This window comes from Sciurus carolinensis, chromosome 18 (assembly GCF_902686445.1).
Source record: "Sciurus carolinensis chromosome 18, mSciCar1.2, whole genome shotgun sequence".
Lineage (NCBI taxonomy): Eukaryota > Metazoa > Chordata > Mammalia > Rodentia > Sciuridae > Sciurus > Sciurus carolinensis.
Window position 1 is genome coordinate 18,875,288 of NC_062230.1, and position 22,014 is coordinate 18,897,301.

The 22,014-nt window shown below is 40.2% G+C and overlaps 1 protein-coding gene across 2 annotated transcripts in view; it reads right to left on the reverse strand.

Moving 5' to 3' along the window:
• Window positions 1-21,403, reverse strand: part of Itgam (integrin subunit alpha M) — a 41,751-nt gene extending 20,348 nt beyond the window's left edge. For both annotated transcript variants that reach the window (XM_047533084.1, XM_047533083.1), the window contains exons 1-12: window positions 21,300-21,403; window positions 20,033-20,138; window positions 17,799-17,902; window positions 17,422-17,492; window positions 17,158-17,275; window positions 6,873-7,003; window positions 6,153-6,298; window positions 5,108-5,261; window positions 3,553-3,703; window positions 2,940-3,013; window positions 2,640-2,769; window positions 2,210-2,352 (exon numbers count right to left, since the gene is read on the reverse strand). In XM_047533084.1, the coding sequence (XP_047389040.1) occupies window positions 2,210-2,352; window positions 2,640-2,769; window positions 2,940-3,013; window positions 3,553-3,703; window positions 5,108-5,261; window positions 6,153-6,298; window positions 6,873-7,003; window positions 17,158-17,275; window positions 17,422-17,492; window positions 17,799-17,902; window positions 20,033-20,138; window positions 21,300-21,360 (1,389 nt within the window). In that variant the 5' untranslated portion in view covers window positions 21,361-21,403. The remainder of the gene's footprint in view (window positions 1-2,209; window positions 2,353-2,639; window positions 2,770-2,939; window positions 3,014-3,552; window positions 3,704-5,107; window positions 5,262-6,152; window positions 6,299-6,872; window positions 7,004-17,157; window positions 17,276-17,421; window positions 17,493-17,798; window positions 17,903-20,032; window positions 20,139-21,299) is intronic.
• Window positions 21,404-22,014: the final 611 nt, after the last annotated feature.

Below are 22,014 nucleotides of genomic sequence, written 5' to 3' on the forward strand. Positions count from 1 at the left end.
AAGAAAATCCGTTGACTATGTATGTATCTATTTCAGAGCTATTCTGTTCCACTGATCTCCATGTCTATCTTTGGCAATGCCAAAATGTCCTTACTACTATAACTTTATAAGTCCTGAAATTCAGTAATATGAGTTCTTCAGTAAATACCTACAGATACTTATCTAAATTCCTTGCAAAATTCTTTTGGATATTCAAAATTCTTTTATTTTTCATATAAATTTTAGAGTCATCTTTGTCAATTCTACAAAACATACTTCCAGGATTTTAAATGAATTTAACAATCAACTTGGGGAAAATTGATATCTTAACTACACTGAGTCTTCCAATCTGATGATAGTAATCTGTCCATTTATTTGTTTTTGATGTCTCTCATCAGTATTTTGTAGTTTTCAGTATATAAATATTGTACATATTCTATTAGATTTATTCCTAAGCATTTCTTGGTCTTGGTTTACTATTGTAAATGGTACTTTTTTCTTACTCATTTCCAACTGTTTAATGATAATGCAGAAAAAGAACTAATTTTTATAAGTTAGTCTCTTCTATCCTGAGAACTTACTGAAAAAACTTATTATAGTAGTTTTTTTGTAGATTAAGATTTTCCATGTAAGGATGTTATCTGCAAATACAGTTTTATATCTTCCTTTCAACTCGTGTGCTTTTTTCTCCCCATAGCTTTGCTGAACCAGTGAAGTCTTCCAGTATAATGTTGAATAGAAATAGTAAGAGCGAACATTCTTGTTTTGTTTCCAATTATAGCAGAAAAGCATTCTCTTGCACTTTTAAGTATGACGCCAACTGTAGATTTTTTTGTAACTGCTTTTTTTCAAGTTGAGGAAGTTCTCTTTAGTTCCTGTTTCACTGAGTTTTTAGTTGTGAGAGGATGCTATATTTTGTCAAGTACTTTTTCTATGTCTACTAAAATGATTATGTTTTTTGTTCTCTAATTATTAGGTCCAAGGCTTAGCATCTGTGCAGTCATTTTAAATTCTTACCATAAGTTGCTTTCCCGCCCTAGAGGGGTACTTTCGGAGAAAAAAAGAATTGGAATGTAACCTCCCCTTCCCACCTCTCATTAACCACCCCACCAGAACATCCCCTTACTTGTCCTGTCAGCCCATCATAAGATCTTATGCAAGCAGCTCATACGAGCTCATGCAACTTCACACAAGCCATCCAAACTGCCCCATAAAATACTGCAGAGCTAAGTTTTTTCTGCCTCTCTTGTTTTTCCCAAGCAATGGCCTTTGTCAGACCCTGACTGGCAAATAAAACTTTCTACATGTGGATCTCCTTGCCTGGTTTCCGTGTTGCTCCTCCGTGTCGCATTTTCCTTTCACCAATTACTTGTTATGGTGGATTACATTGATGGCTTTTCAAAATAATAATTTTTTATTGAGATAAAATTTATATAACATAAATTCACCATTTTAAAGTAGAAAACTCAGTGGTTTTTAGTATAGTCATAATATTATGTCACCATCATCACTGATTCAAGATTGTTGTCTCCCCAGAAAGAAACAGTGTCTCCTAGCAGTCACTCCCAACCTCTCACCCACTGCCATTCCTTGATAACCACGAATGTATTTTCTGGCTCTATTGATTTGTAAATTTTGAATTGGGAATATATGGGGCTTCCAACCTTGTTATCCTTTTTTCAAACTTGTTTTGGCTATTCTGGATCCCTTGCATTTCCATATGAACTTTTATTTTTAAATAGTTTTAGTTGTAGATGAACACAATACCTTTATTTTATTTACTTACATGTGGTACTGAGGATGGAACCCAGTGCCTCACACGTGTTAGGCAAGTGCTCTGCCACTGAGCTACAACCCCAGTCCTCCATATGAACTTTAAGATCAGTTTGTTCTCTTGTGGAATCTCAGAGACACAGCCATTTATCAACAGATATGGGATTATTAAATTATGTGGCTTTATTGGTTTTGTTACTAGATGAATATCAGCTCCAGATGCAGTTAAACTCCTAGAGAGCTCTATACACATCAAACATTATTATTTATTATTGTTAGAAAACTGAGAACAAGGCATTCTCAAAAGCAAAACTAATACTGTGACTCTCCAACTTAAAGCCCTCTGAGGGCTCCTTTACAAGTCTCTACCCATTCATGACATCTGGCAATGCCCAACCTGGAATCTCTCAGTCCCCAGGGTGCCTCTGCACATTCAGGCTTCATACTCTGCTCTTACCTGGTTGCCCTTGATATCAGCATTGGTCTCCCAGGCACCAGCATTCTGTCTGAACATCATCACCAGGCCAATGTGTTGATATCGAGGTGCCCCCAGAACAAGGCTTTGCACCCGGTTCCTCAGGATGACTGCAGCTGCATAACCTGAAGACGGTGGTCTAATAAGCAAAGCCCTTTCCCTCACAGACCTGCCCTCCTTTCCACCATGCAGATCATCCTGAGTGGGGGCAATGGGGCAGCCCCATGCTTGGCAGATTGAGGTAAGAGCCCTGTACTATATTCCTCTTTGTGAACATAATTAAAATTAAATTTTGAAATTTCTGTCTTTGCAAATATCCCCAGGGCCTGTGAAAGATCCAACAGCATCTGCACTAGTTTAATTACATGAAATCCTGATCCTCTCTTAGGGGACCCCTGTCTTCCCCACTTACCCAAGTAAGCATCGTTCATGTCTGAGTTCACCCTGGTTGCGTTGATGAAGGTGATTTCATTCTTTGACTTATGCAAAAAGGCTCCACCAGCCCAGTCAAAGCTCCCCACAGAGCCCAACAAGAGACCATTCTGGAGAAAGAGATAGAACAGGATTGATGAGGGAAGAACAGAACACTGCTGCCCAGCAAAAAGCTACCTCCCTACAAGAGCCCATCACAGAGAAGAGCCCCCAGACCCTTGTACTTCTCTCATTTCTTCTTGCCCTACCCCCACCCCCAATTTAATGAAGGACCACTTACAGAAGTGATGGCAGCACTGAAGCCTTCCTGAGACATCTCATGCTCAAAGGAGCTGGTACTTCCTGTCTGAGTACCTGTGAAGAGGAGAATTTTCTATATCAAAGAAAGCAAAAGAGCATAGAACAGGTGCTGGACACTCAAAAGCTATTGTGGCCAAAGGGAGGGTCCTCTGAGATCTGTGTTGAACTCTAAAGTGTGTGCCCCTCTTAAGGGGATGGCAGCTATTCGCAGCAGCTACATTCTGTCAGATGAGAATGTGGTCCTCAAGGAGCCTAATTCCTTTATTCAACAAGCATGTATTGACCACCTTCTATGTACCAGATACTATTCCAGGTGAAGGGTATCTAACAGAAACCAATAAATGTTAGCAACACATCCACACTTTGGGGAAGATGCTCTATGGAGTTTGACTCTTCTACACTTCAATTTATCAGCCTGTAGCCAAGACTGGAAAAATTAGAGATGAAAGTAAAGATTCTCTGATTTCAAAGGAATTGACCAGGTAAGACCCAAGTGGCTAGGGAAGAGTTGAGATTGAGGGTTAAGATACCAGGAATTAGGAGGGTCTAGGCTGCATCTTGAGCTATTCTGGGAACATAGATGCCTGGCTCACCTTCAATTGCAAAGATCTTTTCCTGAAGCTGGTTTTGAATGGTCTTTAAAGCTTCAAAGTTATTCACCCGGAACACATGTTCACGAGCTGGTTTAGAGGCAATAGTATTAAGCTCTTGGCGGGATCTGTCATTGTTGAAGGCATCTCCCACCTGTTGCCAAGAAACAAAGGGCAAAGCAGACAGTGTCTGTGGGTAGTAGTATCATCTAGCAAAAAAATCCTTAGGAAAAGAATCAGAACATTGTCAAATAAGAGAATGTAGCAGAAGGCCTCTGGGACACTGCCATGTGCATAGGGAGCAGCTGGGGGCTTTTTCTTTCTTTCTTTCTTTTTTTTTTTTTTTGGTACTGGGGATTGAACTCAAAGCCACTTTAACACTGAGCTACATCCCCAGCCCTTTTTATTTTTTTATTTTGAGACAAGGTATCACTAATTTGCTAAGGCTGACCTTGAACCTGTAATCTTCCTACCTCAGCCTCTGGAGTTGCTGGGATTATAAGTGTGTGTCACCACACCCAGATTCAAACATGACTTTTAATCTATTTTTTTTGCCAAGCCTCCTGGCTGCCCTCCACTCAGAGGAAAGGGAAAGATTTTTTTTCTTTATAGGAAGGTCTTACATGGCAATCCATGCACTCAGAATGGTATTTTTTCTATGTCACCCAAGTATTGTAATAGTTTGATTATACTGATGATCCTCTTCCTTACCTCTTCCTGTATCCAAGCCCTTTCACCAAAACTTTGCTGTGCCCTTCACACTTGGTGGAGTAACCTGAGCCCTTCATTGTTTCTGGGCTCAACCATGGACCTTGCTTTAGCCCATGAATGTTATCAAACTTGATGCAAACAGAGGTCTGAAAAAGTACCTGCAACATTTACACTTTCTCTCTTGTTCCTCTACCTTCACCAAAAGGACATGTCAAGGCCAGCCCACTGGAGAATGAGACCTAGGAAGCAGAAAGGCCAAATCGCCCAGTTGTTCCAACCAAGGTCATCTGTCCAGCAGACAAACATAGCTTGCAACCCTCAGAAATGGAGAGAGCTGGCCAGGATGTAAGCAGGAAGATCACAAGATTGATGCCACACTGGGCAACTTAGTGAGACCCTGCCTCAAAATAAAAAATAAACAGGGCTGGGGACGTATCTCAGTGTTAGAGGACCCCTGGGTTCAATCCCCAGTGCTGGGAGGAAGGGAGGGAGGGAGGGAGGGAGGAAGGAAGGAAGGAAGGAAGGAAGGAAGGAAGGAAGGAAGGAAGGAAGGAAGGGAGGGGAGCTGGCCTGCAAACCTGATTACAGATGTGTGAGTGAGCCCACCTGAAACCAGAAAAACCAGGCAGTTGAACTGCAGACTTACTTCTTATTTTTAACCACTAAATTTGTAGATCATTTGTTACATAGCTTTACTGTGACAATAGATAAGTGATGCACAGGTGTATATGAGTTAGCAGGAACCCTTGCCTCACTTCGATTTCACCAATATTTGCAAGTTGAAGGGAGGGTACATCCAAGTAGAAACCCACAACAGAAGCATCAGGCCCAAAGACACATTCCCTACCCCAATGACATAGCGAATGACCCCCGCTCTGTCCGCCTCAGGGATGACATCCTCATAATTCAAGGGATCTCGATACTTTTCTCCATCTGTGATGACAACTAGGATCTTAACAGCATTCTCCCGGGCTCCATAGGCACTCTGAAACAGTTCTCTTCTGTTCAGAGAAGAAGAAAGTCAAAGTCAAATGCAAATAGAGAGCCTATTAATATTAGGGAGGAAATGTCAGCAGAGTCACAGACACAGATGCAGCTGGGCTCTGTCCAGGAGGGGCTCTGTCTCCCCTGAGACAATGTGGAGCCATGACTGCTCCAAGAACCAGAAAGGCAGCAGGGGAGGGGGGAAGAATGGAATAAAGGAAGACTTTACCCCTTATATATACACTTTTGCATATTTTGATATTTTAAACTGAATATTATTACTTTTAAATTTAGAAACATTTTTAAAGAAATAAATCATTTGTCCTTCATCACATCTCTCCTAGAATACTACCACAACTCTCTAGCTCATCTTCCCACACTTCTGCCCCAACCCCACCCTTGCTGCCACACACACACACACACACACACACACACACACACACACGAATCAAAATGATATTCCCAGAACAAGATAGGGTGTCTCCCTACTGCTTAAAATCATCAATGGATCCTCACTGGCTACAAATTTGTCTTTGGTTACCAAAATCAATCCATTTTTCTGACCTCCCTCAGCCACATTTCCCTCACCTCACTTCCTCTCTTTTCCACATTTATGCAAATTTTTTTCATTGATGTATTAAAGGAAGGAGACCAGGAAGAGGAAGGAGGAGGAGAGAAGGTGAGGTAGTGGAGAATGAAATTGATCATATTATGTTATGTGTATATATGAAAATATCTCAGTGAATCTCACTATTAGGTATAATTATAATGCACCAATAGAAAAAAATACTACACACAGACCTCCTTCAAACCTTTGCCCCATTCCTGTCTGAACAATTCCCTCATCCTTCAAAACCCAGTTAAAATTATCTCCTCCTTTCCTTCTAAACAAAGAGGGAAGAACTTACACTACTTTGCGGATTCCTGTGGCAGTGTGAGTTGTTCCAAGCAGCTGTGTTATTGGGTTTACCAGTGATCTTGGGTTAGGATTTTTCTTGAAATAGCTGAAGGTGAAATGAGTCTGGAAGTCATCTGAGTACTGCATCAAAGAGAACTGAAAACAGGGCACCTGGCCTGAGACTGGAGAAGGTGCCCCTCATCCCCATCAAGCCTTGCAACACTTCGATTTCCAAATTCCTTCTCCACAGCTCCCACCCACTCTTTCTACAGGAGATGACGTGTGGGTTTCATCTTCCATGCCACCCCTATCCGCCAGAGCTGCCTACTTTACAACAATTGAAAGAATGCAGATGCTGCATCCAAGCAGATCAAAAAAGAGAATCATTAAATAACACAAAAATCCATCCTTCCTCCATTCGGGGTGGAAGGGGTGGGGGAAAGGAAAAATAACAGAATGAGACAAGCATCATTACCCTATGTATGTATGATTACACAAATGGTATGACTCTACTTCATGTACAACCAGAGAAACAAGTTGTACCCCATTTGTTTACAATGAATCAAAATAAATAAATTATTAAAAAATAAATAACACAACAAATAACACAATAAATAACACAATAAATAACACAACAATCAGTTGTCCCTTTTGCCATGTCTGCAATTGCAGTGGGGGGGTAGTGGCAACATGGCTGCCATGTTTTTGCCACCCTTATATGAGCACTCACCAAGGTTTTAGACTTTTTGAATTTGTCCATCACTGTTGAGACAAAGTCCTTCATCTTCTGAAAGTCATTTGGGTTGATGCTACCAGAGCCATCAATCAAAAAGGCAATGTCACTCTCCTGCTGAGGACATTCTAAGGAAGAGAAAAAAAGAGTATGAATTTATTAATTAGAGAGTTGGTGTTCGTTTTATGCACATCAGCTCTCTGCTAAACAATGAGAACAAAGGTAAACAAGATTACACCTATGTTCCAGGCTGAATTTTTTAAAATGGACAGATTCCTTGGACATCAGCAAGGAATGGCTGCTAGAAGGCCTTAGTGAGCACTAACTCATTCGCCCCATGAAGGCAGCCAGAACAAGAAACAACCAAATACATTTTGATGAAAATAAAATAACTAAAGAAGGGTGCCAAGGAGTAGCACCTTATGTTGTTATGTGTATATATGAAAATATCTCAGTGAATCTCACTATTAGGTATAATTATAATGCACCAATAGAAAAAAATACTACACACAGACCTCCTTCAAACCTTTGCCCCATTCCTGTCTGAACAATTCCCTCATCCTTCAAAACCCAGTTAAAATTATCTCCTCTTTTTCTTCTAAACAAAGAGGGAAGAACTTACACTACTTTGCGGAACCCTGTACGGCAGAGAAACCCAGGATGACCTCATAGGGAATGGAAGGAAATCCCTGGCCTCCATCCCCATACCCCAGCAGAGATCAGCTTAGAACCAGAAGGGATTTCCTTCCAAGGAGGCAAAGGTAAGCAAGAGAACCCGGCAACTACCACCAACATGTTGGACATCTACAGTCCTCACCACTGGGGTCTGCAGTCCTCACAGGCACTAAGCCCAGCTGAGAGAGCAGCCTAGGATACACACAGCTGTGCCCCCTCAGGAGAAGGAGGCAATACTGAGCCCCAGCTCCTGGGGCTATGCAGCTGAGGCACTATGCCACCTTGAAACCAGAGCCACTGCTGGAATGAGTCCTGTTCCAGGGATAAGAGGTCATGGCACCTTTCCACCTCTGAAGTTTAGCCACCTAGTAGCTATGCCCTTCTCCTTGGGGCAAGCTGCCATAAAGCCACTTCATCTACCCTTCACTGCTACCTGCTTGAGCTGAAGCTGCCCTCAGCCCCCAGGAAAATGATGCCTTAGGGAAGAGGTTCTGTCTAACTATCCCAGCCACTGCTGTGCTCTGCTCCTCTGGGCCTGAACTGAAACTGTCCACCAGGAAAACAATGTCTTGGTAGGGGTGCCCCCATCCACCCCTTTCAATTACTGCTGGGCCTTACCCCTTGGGCTTGAAGTGAGGCTGTGAAGTGCCTCCTGGGAAAATGGTGCCTTGGCCATCCAGAGAAGTCACACCTCCCTGTGCCTGAGCTGAAGCAGTGCCCAGAAAATAGTACTTGAACTACTCAGAATAATCTCAGTTCCTTTTCGCCTAAGTCGAAGCAACCCTCTGCATCCCAGGGTTTCCAGCAAGGTTCCTTGCTGCTCAGAGAAGTCATGACCCCTGAGCCTGTGCTGAAGTAGCACATCATCTCCTGGGAAATCAGTGTCTTGGCTGACCAAGCAGCCATGCATTCCAGGACTGAGCTGAGGCAGTGCCCCGTTTGCATTACAGAAGAGTAAGAGACAAATATGGGGGCAGAGAGCTTATTTAATGAAAAAACAGTTGAAAACATCCCAAGTCTTAGAAGAGATATGGATATCCAGATACATGAAGCTGAAAATTCCAAAAACAGATTCAGTCCAAAGAGTTCTTCACTGCAAAACACATTAACTGTCAAAAGTCAGACAAGGAATTTTAAAAGCAGCAAAAGAAAAGCAGCAAATCACTATAAGACAGTCCTTGTTAGACAACTGATTTCTCAGCAGAAGCTCTATAGATCAACAGAAAAGGGAATGATATATTTGATGTGTTCAAAGAAAAAAAACTGTCAGCCAAGAATACTACAGACAAGAATGCAATCTCTTTCAGAAATGCAGGAGAAATGAAATCTTTCTTAGACAAGAAAAATTGAAGGAATTCATCACCACAAGACTTGCCTTATGAGAAATTCTTAAGGGAGTTCTTCAAGTAGAAATGAAAGGACACTAATTACTAACATGAAAACATAAGAGTATAAAATTCACAGGTAAAAGTAGATATATATATATATATATTCAAATCCAGAATACTCCACTACTGATATGGTGCTCTGTAAATCACATTATCTCTAGTATGAAGGTTAACAGTCAAAAAGAAAAAGGATAACAATAGCTTTAATAAGTTTTTAAGAAATATATAATGTAAAAATGTCAAATGTGACATCAAAAGTAGAAATTGGAGGTGGGGGTGCAGTTCAAGTAGTAGAGTGTTTGTCTAATATGCACTAGGCCCTGGTTTCAATTCCCAGCACTGCAAAAACAAGTGAAAAAAAAGAAATATATATATGCATGCATGCATGCATGCTGGGGAGAGGATTAAAGTCTATAGAATTCAATCTGGGCTGGGGATGTTACCCAGTGGTACAGTACTTGCCTAGCATATGTGAGACCTGGAGTTCAATCCCCAGCACTGCAAAAAAATGACTAGAAGTTAACTGAAGTTAAGGTGTTATCAGTGCAAAATAGTCATTATAACTATAAAATATCTTATGAAAGTCTTGTGGTAGCAAGGCATAAAACTATAGTAGATGCCCAGACAACAAGGAGAAAGAAACAAAACAGCACTAAAGAAAATCATCAAACCACAGAGATAACAACAGAGAAAGATAGGAACAGAGGTCTACAAACAACCAGATGTCAAAATGGTAGTGATAACTGTTTACCTATCAATAATTGCTTTCAGTGTGAATGGATTAAGCTCTCCAGTCAAAAATCACAATGGTTGAAGGAATTGGAAAACAAGGTCCAACTATATACTGCCTAGTAAAGACTCAGATTAGTCTTAAGATACATAGGCTAAAAGTAAAGAGTTGAAAGAAGGGCTCCATGCCAATGGTAAAGAGAGTAGGTGTGGCTATTCTTATATCAGATAAAATAGACATCAGGTTTAAAACTGTGATAAGGGGAGTTGAGGGATTTAGCTCAATGGTAGAGTACCTGCTTAGAACTATTAAGACCTTGGGTTCAATCCTCGGCACAGAAAAAAATGTGCTACAAGATACAAAGAAATGTATCTTGTACATTGATAAAGGACTCAATTCATCAAAAGGGTGTAACAACTATAAATATATAAATATATACATCCAATATCAGAGCACCTAAGTATATAAATCAAATATTAATGGACATGAAAGAACAAGTAGATAGAGATAAGAGTGATACAATAAAATCAGGGAACTTTGCTATCCCGCTTTCAACAAATTAGACAGAAAAATTAATATTTAAAGGCTGGAATTTAACTGCACTTCAGACAAACTGGACCTAATAACTTTATACAGAACCTTCCAGCTAACAGCTGTAGAATACACATTCTTCTCAATTGCACACAGAACATTCTCCAAGATAGACCATTTAGTAGGCCACAAAACCATCTTTAACAATTTCTTTTAAAAATCTGAAATATATCAAGAATTGTTGCCAACAACAATGGTACAAAATCAGTAACAGGAGGAACTTTAGAAACTATAAAAATACACGGAAACTAAACAACGTGCCAGAGATGGGGGTGTAACTCGGGCAGAGCACTTGCCTAGCATGTGTGAAGCCCTGAGTTTGATCACCAGCACTGAAAAAAGAAGAAAAACATGCTTTTGAACTACCAATGAGTCAATGGAGAAATTAAAAGGGAAATTTTAAAAATCTCCACAAATGAAAATGTAAACACAACATACCAAAACTTATGAGAGCCAGGAAAAGCAGCATTCAGAGGGAAATGTATAGCAATAAATGTCTACATCAAAACATAAGAAAGTTAAAAAAAAAAAAACTCACACTTTACCTCAAGGAACCAGAAAAAATAATAAACCAAACTCAAAATTAATAGAGGAGAATAAATAATAAAGATCGGAGCATAAACAAACAATATAGAGACTTAAAATACAATGTAATAGATAAATGAAATAAAGGGTTGGTTTTTTTAAAGGATAAACAAAATCCTCAGACTTTTAGTCAGGTTAATTAAGAAACTAGAGAGAAAAACCAAACACATAAGGGGTAAAGCAGACATTAAACAGATATGACAGAAATGCAAAAGACTTTAAGAGTATTATGAACAAATTTGAAAACCTACAAGAAAGGGATAAGTTCCTAGATGCATGCAACCTACCTAGATTGAATCATGAAGAAATGGAAAATCTGAATAGAATAATAACAATAAGTGAGGAGAGTAAATCAGTAATAAAGTCTCCTGGCAAAGAAAAGTCAAAAACCAGATGACTTCACTGCCAAATTCAACCAAACATTTAAAGAATTAATACCAGTTCTTCTCAAAATATTTCAAAAAATCGAAGAAGAGGAAAATCTTCCAAATTCATCCTCTGAAATCAGCATTACCCTGATATCAAGATCAGACACAGACAAATAATAAAGAAAATTACTAATATACCTAGTGAACATAGATGCAAAAATTCTCAACAAAATTCTAGTAAACTGGATTCAACAGCAGATTAAAAATATCACTCACTATGATCAAGGAGGATTCATCCCAGGGATGCAAGAATAGTTTCAATACACAAAATTTGATTCATCTCATTTACAAAGTAAAAACCAAAACCACATGATTATTTCAGTAGGTGCAAAAATGCATTGGACAAAACTAAACATCCCTTCATGATAAAAACTCTCAAGCCACACACAGCAGCACACACATCTATAATCCCAGCAGCTTGGGAGATGGAGGCAGGAGGATCGTAAGATCAAAGCCAGCCTCAGCAATAGTGAGGCACTAAGCAAGTAAGTGAGACCCTGTCTCTAAATAAAATACAAAAAAGGACTAGGGATGTGGCTCAGGGGTTGAGTGCCCCTAAATTCAGTCCCCAGTACCCCCCCACCAAAAAAAAAAAAAAAACCTCTAACAGTTTAGGCATAAAATATACCTACTTCAGCACAGTGAGACCATACGTGACAAACTCACAGCCTACATCATACTGAATGTGACAAAGCTGAAATCATTTCCTCTAAAATCAGGAACAAGAAGAGGAGGGTCACCTTAATCACTCTTATTTAACATAGTACAAGAAGTTCTAGTCAGAGCAATTAGGCAAGAGTAAAAATTAAAGGGCATCCAAATTGGAAAGAAGAAGTCAAATTATCCCCACTCGTAGTTGACATAATCTTATGTACAGAAAAACCTAAGGACTCAACAAAAAACTGTTAGAACTAACAAATGAATTCAATAAAATGGGAGGAAACAAAGCATGTGAAAATCTATAGTGTTTCTATATGCTAATAGTAAGCTACCTGAAAATGAGCAATCCTGCTTATAGTAGCTGAAAAAATAAGATACCTAGGAAAAAATCAAAAAGTTGAAATACCTCTATACTGAAAATCATGAAAGATTGTTGAAAGAAATTGGAGAGGACATAATTAACAGAAACACATCTAGTATTCATGTATTAGAAGGATTAATATTGTTAAAAAGTCCACACTACCTAAGTGATCTACAGATACATTACAATTTCTACAAAAATGCCAGTGACATTCTTCACAAAATTAGAAAAAAACAATTCTAAAATTCCTATAAAACCACCAAAGACCCCATGTAGTCAAGGCTATCTTGAGCAGAAAGAACAAAGCTAGGGGATGGAGAAGAATAGAAGTTCATTGGACTAGACAAAGGGGAATGAAGGGGAGGGAGATGGAAATAGGAAAGACAGTGAAATGAATCTGACCTAACTTCCCTATGTTCATATATGAATACACCACTGTGAATTTAAACATCATGTACAGCCCAAGACTAGGATCCTAATTAAAATAAGATATACTCCATGTTTGTATAAACATGTCAAAATTGACTCTACTGATACAGCCACATCAATGTTCATAGCTGCTCAATTCACAATTGCCAGATTGTGGAGCCAACTTAGATGTCCTTCAATTGATGAATGGATAAAGAAACTGTGGTATATATATACAATGGAATATTACTCAGCCATAAAAAATAATAAAATTATGGCATTTGCAGGCAAATGGATGAAATTGGAGAATATCATGCTAAGTGAGATAAGCCAATCTCAAAAAACCAAAGGACAAATGATCTCACTGACAAGCGGATGATGACACATAATGGGGAGTGGGGGGGCAAGAATGGAGGAAGGAGGGACTGTATAGAAGGAAAAGAGGGGAGGGAGGGATGGGGGGGAAGGAAAAAAATAATAGAATGAATCAAACATCATTACCATATGTAAATGTATGATTACGCAAATGGTATGCTGTTACTCCATGTACAAACAGAAACAGCATGTATCCCATTTGTTTACAATAAAAATGAATTTAAAAAATTGACTCTACTGTCATGTATATAACTAAAAAAATAATAAATTACCTTCACTAATACTACTGAAAACTCAGAGGTTCAAAATATCATTTTGGGTAGTAATAACAATTTCAAAAGGACCTATAGATTGTGAGATATCAGGTAAGGGAAATATCTGAATATACTGTGTGTATCTCTGTATGTGCTTCATTTGTTTAATTGTCATTAAAAATAATCACCAAAATGTTAGTGCTTTTAATGATATTTTTATTATTGTGCTGTTCTCTCAGCAAAGATGGCATAAAACTTTTCAATGAATGTGAAAATTAATTAATTAATTAATAAACGAAAAGCTTTTAAAAAGAACAAAGCCAGTCACATCACACTACCTGCCTTCATAATGTACATAAAGCTAAGGTAACCAAACTGCATGGTACTAGCATAAAAACAGATACTTTGACCACTGGACAGAGTTGAGAGCCTAGAAATAAATGTATTCATCTAAATCCAACTTATATTTTACAAAGGTGCCAAGAGCACACATGGGGACGAGGACGGTTTCTTCAATAATTGGTGCTAGGGAAATTGGATATCCTCATGCAGAAGAAGGAAACTAGACCCCTGTCTCTCACTATCCACAGAAATTTACTCAAAATGGACTAAAGACTTAAATATAAGACCCCAAACTGTGAAACTACTAGAAGAAAACAGGGGAAGTCCTTCACAATCTTAGTTAAGGTTTTTTTAGTTAAGACCCCAAAAGCACAGGAAATTTTGTAAAAATGGACAAATAGGATTAGCTCAAACTAAAAATTCTCTGCATATGAAAGAAAACAAACAAAAGAGTGATGAGACAGAATGAATGGAAATACTGGCAAATTATACATTGACAAAGGGTTAAAATTCAGAATATATAAGGAACTCAATTAACTCAATAACAAAAAAATATAATTTGGTTTAAAAATGAATAAAAGATCTGAATAGACATTTCTCTAAAGAAGACATACAAACAGCTAAGAAGTGTATGAAAAAAATGTTCAATAATCATCAGGGAAATTCACATTAAAAATACAAAGAGTTATGGTCTCATCCCAGGTAGAATTGATTTTATCAAAAAGATAACAAGTGCTGGCAAAGAGGTGGGGAAAATGTAACCCCTCACACTGTTGGTGGAATCATAAATTAGCAGAGCCATTATAAAAAACAGTATGAAGGGACCTAAATGGTCCATATGATCCAGAAATCCTATAACTGGGTATATATTCAAAGGAAATGAAATCAGTATGTGAAAGAGATACCTGAAGACCCATGTTTCTTGCATCACTATTGATAATACCCAAGATACAAAATCAACCTAAACATCCATCGGTGGTTGAATAGGTAGTATATGTATACACAATGGAATACTATTCATCCATAAAAAATTATGAAATCCTGTCATTTGCAAAAACATGGATGAACTTACTGTGTTAAGTGACACAAGCCAGACATTGAAAAATTAACATGACATGATCTCACTCATATGTAGAAGCTAAAGAAGTAGATTTCATAAAAATAGACAGCAGGATAGCAGTTACCAGAGGCTGGAGAAGGCAGGAAGGAGATCAGGGAATGGTTGGTATAGCTATAAAGTTACAGTTACATAGGAGAAATAAGTTCTGGTGTTCTGTTGCACAGTAGGCTAATTATTGTTAACATTAATATATTGTATGCTTCAAAATAACTAGAATAGAGGATTTAGAATGTTCTTACCACAAAGAAATGACCAATATTTGAGGTCATGGATAACACTGAATGCCATGATTTGATCATTACACAATGTATGCATGTGTCAAAACATATTGTACCCCCCATTTTAGTACATATTGTGCTGAAGTGTATAATTACTATATGTCCATTAAAATAAAACATAACTTTTTTAAAATGGACAAAGTGGTATGGAACATGTCCAAGTGATTCAGGATAAGTGGAGATATTTGACTGGGTCATGAAGAATGAGAAACAATTTTCTAGAAATGCAAAATGAGAAGTAAATTATAGAAAAAGGAATAGCACATGAAAGTGTACAAAAGTATAGGTACTTGGTTAAGCAAGTACACAAATAAATAGGATAATTTCAGACCATGATCCACACTATGAAGAAAATCAAATGAGCTGATTTAATGGTATTGAACTAGAGGTAGCAGAGGTGAGGGGAGGTTAACTCAGACTGTGAGATTAGTTCTCATTATAACCTGAATGGTAAAATTGGGGCCAGCTCAAATGTTTTCTCTGATATGTGGATGCTAATTCACAATAAGGTGGAGAGGAGAATAATGATATTTTGGACTAAACAGAGGGGAGTGAAGGAAGGGGAGGGGGTCGGGGGTAGGAATGATAGTAGAATTACTTGGACCTTATTACTCTATGTACATGATCTGTGTAACTCTACATCATGTACCACCAGACAAATGAGAAGTCATACTCCATTTATGTATGTTGTGTCAAAATTCTACTGTCATGTATAACTAAGTGGAACAAATAAAAAAATAAGTAAATTAAAATTGGGGGGAAAAAAAGCATGTTCAATGTGTTCTTCCCTTCTGCCTCTGTCCCCAAATCCTCTTTCTGCCCTGCTCCACTCTGCACTGTGACCTGGCAAGTCAACCTACATGGAACACATCAACAAAATTCCTTTGCCCTCTGACTTCTAGTTCAATTTGGCCAGTTAGGAGGATTAATTGGAGACTGAAGAAAAATGGAGCATGAGGTCAGGGAATTCTCCCCTTGGCTCCCTCTCTGTGAGGTTGATTTGGGCCATCCGCATCCTCAACAGAAAACCACAGCTCCTCTCAAGGACACCTGCTCCGTACGACTCTTTCTCCTTCTGGATTCTGATGACCTCTCCCTCCCTTCATCCTGCCAGCCTAAGGGTGGAAACAGGTTGCTGCTGTTCACCTGAGGTTTTAGGGCTATCCCTTAAAGTTCCCCTAGACCTGATCACACATTTATAATTAATCCCTTTATGAATAAAGTCACTTCAAATTGTCCTGACTGGACAACTGTCCCAGTTCAGACTCCGACTGATACAAAGGGGATGGAGGTCCAAAATGATGCTGGCACAATCAAGGAATGGATGGTTCAAGAAGGGTTAATGTATGTGATGAGGATGGAGACAGGGCTAGAACATTCAGCAGTTGGGAAGGGCCTCTCTACTCCAATAAGAAGTTTACCTTTATTCCTTAGGCAAAGGGGAGCCACTAAAAGTTCTTTAGAAAAGTGAGATGATTTGTTTTGTATTTTGGAAAGATTAGCATGGAATTTATACAACTCTATTCATGATTGTCAAACAGTTTACAACTCAAACATCCTTCAGCCTGTTAACAGACAGACTGGTGAATGGGACTGTGGTAAATCCATACAAAGGAATATCACTCATTGATATAAAAGGAATGATATATGCAACCACATGGATACACATGGAAATAATTGGTAGTCAGCTGAGCTCTGGAGAAGAGCCTGCCTAGCTAAGGACAGGTTGGTGTCATTCCTGGAGAAGAAAGTCAGCTGGAGTGGCTGAAGCAGTGACTAAAGTAGAAGGCATGGCGGAAGTAGCAGGGGTGAGCAGGGGCTGCATCATCTACAACATCAAAGGCAGGAGATTCAGGCACTTACTCTAAGGACAATGGTTGGAACATCTAAGAAGTCAGGTTACCTGGTCCCCTTAGAGAGGTAAGTAACTATCTCAGGACTTCCCTATCCCCCACCAATTCCTTTTAATGGAACCCGGCTTCCCCACCTTCTACACCTAGACCTCTAAGTTATCCCCTAGACCATGAGTCGTCGGTCATAGCTCAGGCCTACCCTCCACCCTCCAGTCTCTACCAAAAGGCACATACCTCTGAGGGCCTCTGGAAACCTCTGGGGCTGCTGCAGAAGGTTGGATCCAAACAGGAAGCAGAAGCCATTCACATACGTGTTCTCCTTGCAAGTTTGGTGTACGGTGGGGCCACAGGCCTGAGGGGCAGGGTACCAGTGGAAGGGGCTGCCCTGCTTCCTGTCCTTTCATATCAGCACCTCCACCTTCCACAAGACCTCAGGCCCAATAGCCTCAGGTCCCCACTCCTCCCCTCAACACCCTCCTGTGACCCAGAGCAACTCACCAGCAGCCGGGAGGGGTTGGTGGCAGTCACCAGGGACAGGCCCAAGGACATGTTCACAGCCTCCAGGGGGACTGCAGGGATAGAAATGTACATGGTCACCCTCAGGGGGAGGAAAGGAGCTGTGTAAGAGCTGGCCAGGGATCACTGCAACATGGGAAACAGAGAAGTGGGACAGGTGAAGGGGACACCTAGAACATGAGAACAGAGAGCGGCGACCTGAGAGTGTCTAGGTAGTCTTGAGACTGAGCAGAGACGGGGGAGCAAGACTCCCTCTGTCCCCCAGTGTAGATCCCCCAGAACATGGGGATTCCTGGAAAGTGCAGGTGAGTCATAGGTGGAATCCCAGCCCTGGGACCCAGACTGGGGCAGTGACTCACCCTGAAAGCGGATGGGCTCACACTTGAGGGTGCTGAAGTCGCACTGGTAGAGGCCACCTGTTTGGTTGTCAGCCCTTATCTCCTTGGGAGCTCCAACCACAACCCTGGGGAAGAGGTGGGAATAGATATAAGAAGAAAAAAGGAAGAGTTCCACCCCCACCCAAGGAAAAAGTAGGGGCTCTCACATGGATTCTTGAATTTCCATAAATAGGAAGAATAATTAGCACAGGAAGAAATGGAAAAATATTAAGTCTCAATGGGAAGGGCCTGAGAATGACACAAAACTCAGAGGGCATTTTAAAAATGGATAAATTCAACCACACAGTAATTTTAAATAAGTTTCTGCATATGATAAACTATCATATGCAAAGACAAAAGGTAAGTGATAAACTGTAGGAAAGGATATTAGCAACTTGTAATACAGTCAGTTCCTACCAAACAGTAAGAGAAAAAAATCAATAGAAAAATGTGTAAGAGATTAAAAAACAAGAATTTGCAAAAAGGAACTATGTCTTCAGTAAAAAAAGCAATTTAAAACTAATCTACTCACTTCACAAAGATCAATAAGTTTGATAACAAACTGGATTGCCAAGTGGGTGGGGAAATAAATGTTTCCACAAATTTCTGGGGGCCAAGTGTAAATTGCAACCATCCTCTACAGATGGCAATCTGGAAAAATCTATTGCAATCACATATGCACACACAGTAGTGCACATCTGTAATCCCAGCAGCTGCAGAAGCTGAGATAGGAGGGTTGCAAGTTCAAGGCCAGCTTAGGCAACTTAGGGAAAGCCTGTCTCAAAATAAGTAAATAAATACAGGGCTGGGATGTAGTTCTGTAATAGAGCACTTACATAGCATCCCTGGGTTCAATTCCCAGTACCACAAAAATTAAAAATTGTATATGCATTTTTGATCCAACACTCCCAGTTCTGGGAATTTACTTCCAAATATACTTCCACATGTGCTAAAGGACAGCAGAGTTCACATAAAAGTTTGGAAACAATCCAAATTGTGCTTTAAATTATTTAATCCCCTGCCCATGCAAAGAGTGCAGATGTGCCTCAGGCAAGAAGAGCTTCAAAGAAGAAGATGAAGAAGAGGAGGAGGAGGAGGAGGAGAAAAGAGAAGAGCCACTGCTCCTGTGTCAGGTGCACCCAAGGTTGTGTCTACAAAGGGTCAGGAGACAAGTGCAGCTGCTGGGCCTGATGAGCCCTGCCCCCACTTGCACACAGAGTGACCTGTGCAAACCTGCATTTCTCGTCCTGGTCCCCAGACCCATCTGAAGATTTCCTTTTCCTAGGAAGTATGTGACTATTAATAAAAGGTGTTGACAACTTGGGGGAAAAAAGAGATTTAATATAAAGTAAAAGCAAATTCTAGTCCCCTAATAACAGAATATAATGCAAACATAAGACAGAATGAGTATGCTTAATCTGGTAAAATCTGTTAAGGGTAGGGGGAGAAAAATGTAGTGGAAAGCAGAGTCCAAAACATTTTTTCTGGAAAAGGGATGTTATTTCCATAAATATTTCTGTCTTTATGGACAGTCACTGTCACAGATATTTTATTTTACCATCATCGCTCAAAGCAAGCCATAAACAATAGGTGGAAAATGGGCAGAGTTGTGTTCAATAAAATTTATTTATAAAAATATGCAGCAAGTCAGACACGGGTGGAGCACGATTGTAATCCCAGTGACTCCGGAGGCTCAGGCAGAAGGATCACAAGCTCGAGGCCAGTCTCAGCAACTTAGCAGCCCCTAAGCAACTTAGCAAGAACTTATCTCAAAACAAAAAATTTTTAAAATGGCTAGGGATGTTAAGTGCTCCTGGGTTCAATCCCTGGTACCAAAAAAAGAAAAAAATAGGCAACAGCCTGCAAGTGGGCTGGCCATAGGTTGAGTCTTACATGTACTATAAATGGAGTGTGAAGTAGGAATTAGGGAGATAGACATAGACATAAAGATATAGATGTGTAGATAAAAAAAAAAAATCTCTCTGAAAGAACCCACAAAGGAATTATTTGCCAACGTAACTCCTGGAAAGGGAAGTTAGGGAAGGGAGCATGGAAGAGCTTTTTCTTTCATCCTTTGGCATCTTTTGAATTTGGTACCTTGTCCTGGTTCCAAATTTGCTACCCACTCAAAAAATCAATCAAGTAAACAGCTTTTTGTTTTCCAACAATTTAGGGAAGCACATGAGACAGGAGGAGGCCCCCTCTGGTGCTCTTACCGGGATCCCTCAAACTGGACCACACTCTGCCCAAAGCCCCTTGCATTCTCTTGGAAGATCATTGGATTTTCAGTATCCAGGTTGAACGCGTGACACAGGGCTAAGACTGGAGGGAGAATAAGGTGTTGAGGGTCAGGCAGAGGAGCCTCAACAGTTAAGAACGCAGTGCATCTTCCTACACCATGTGCCTTCCTGTCCAGATTCACCCTAACCCACCATCAGGATGTCTGCCTCCCTGGTTCAGTTCTGGTTACCTAGGGCAGGGGTCAGCACACTTTTCTATCAAGGGCCTGATATTTCAAGCTCTGCAGGCCCAGATACCAATAGAATACGTAGGTACCCATGTAACAAAAGAAATTTTCATTTCCACAAATTTTTTGTCAAGGAAATTCAAAATAAAATTATTAAGTACAATTTTCTGTAATACAAGTTTACTAACAAGACAAATGAAGTTCTTGGTAGGAAGATGGCATTTCATTTAACTGGATTCAAAATTACTATTCCCTGTCATCAAATTGGTTATAAATGTTTATCTTCAACCTATGACCAATTAATAGGTGATGGGTTACATTTGATACATTTGACACAATTGCTGCCCCATAGCCTAAGGAACACCATCAGAGGACATAGTCAGTACATCTGAGCTCCACCCTCCCTTCTGAGCACCCAAATGACCTCTTCGCCACAATGATTTGCCCAACAATCCTATAGACAATGCTATTTGCCCAAGTTCCTATAGATTCAGTTAGATAATTTCCTTGCTATGCAACTCTTAAGCATTTCCTTCCCTTCTTGGCTCATTCTCCACAAACATAAGCATAAAAGGAAACACACTCAAATCATTTTGATTCATCAGTCATTCAACAAACACTTACACCTGGTCTTTGTTAAACAGAACTGGAGGCAAAAATGGAGGCCATAAGGTAGAATCCAAGAGGAAGCCTCTGGGACAAGAGTCTAACACCTGCTGTGCATCCTCGGGCATGTCACTTCATCTCTCTGGTCCTCAGTTTCCTCATTTGTGAAGTGACTGGATGCAAAACAGCCTTGCACAGTCTATGAATTTAGCCATTCATCCAAGTTTCCTGGACATCCCATCTTGATATCAGTCTACTCTGCTTCATTCTTGAATCTTTTATCCTTCCCCCAAACACTCTGCCTCTCCCCAACCTAATTCCTACATATGCTGTGTCCTTCCTCTCCATTCATATACCCCAAAGATCCCCCTCCTCCCCACACTGAGGACCCCCAAGCCCCCCTGGTATACCTGTTAACAGAAGAACTGTACAAGTCATGGCTGAAAGGAGCAGGGACCTGGGAAGAAGCATGAACTGTGGGGTTGCAAGCTCCACTGAGCCACTTCAAGGGAGCCACCAAAGACAGGAAGGGGAGAAAAAGAGAAGTAGATGGCATAAGACTGTTAGAGACTCAAAGGAAGAGGGCGGAGGCTCTAGTGCCCAGCCCCACTGGACCTTCCTCAGGGGACTGCACATAGCCTGCCCTCCCTCCCTGCCCAAATTCCTGACCCCAATGGTAAAGGTCACTCTCCAAAAGATGCAGTTTGTCACCTAGGGTTGGCCAAAGCATTATGAAAGCAAGCTAAATAGCTTTGAGCCTGCCTTCTGGACTGTGTGTCCTGAACGTTAATACAGATCAAATGAGTGTAAGAGATCCAACCTTGTGTCTCCTTAAAAACCCTTAGCAAAAAATGTCCCTCCTCCAGCCTCTGGAAATGGGAGCATCCTTCACCAAAGCTGTTCTTTATAGCCATCAACAAGGACAACCCAGTACAGAGAAAGATGATGTTTTTATAATATTTTGCTTTTTAAAAAGCCTCAAACCGGTTATCCAAGAATTTTCACCTCCAAGAACTTATCTTAGGAAATAGCTAAGAGCTGAACCTGGTGGCTCCTATTGGTAGTCCCAGTTACTTGGGAGGCTAGGGCAGGAGGATTACTTGAGCCTGGAAGTTTAGGGCCAGC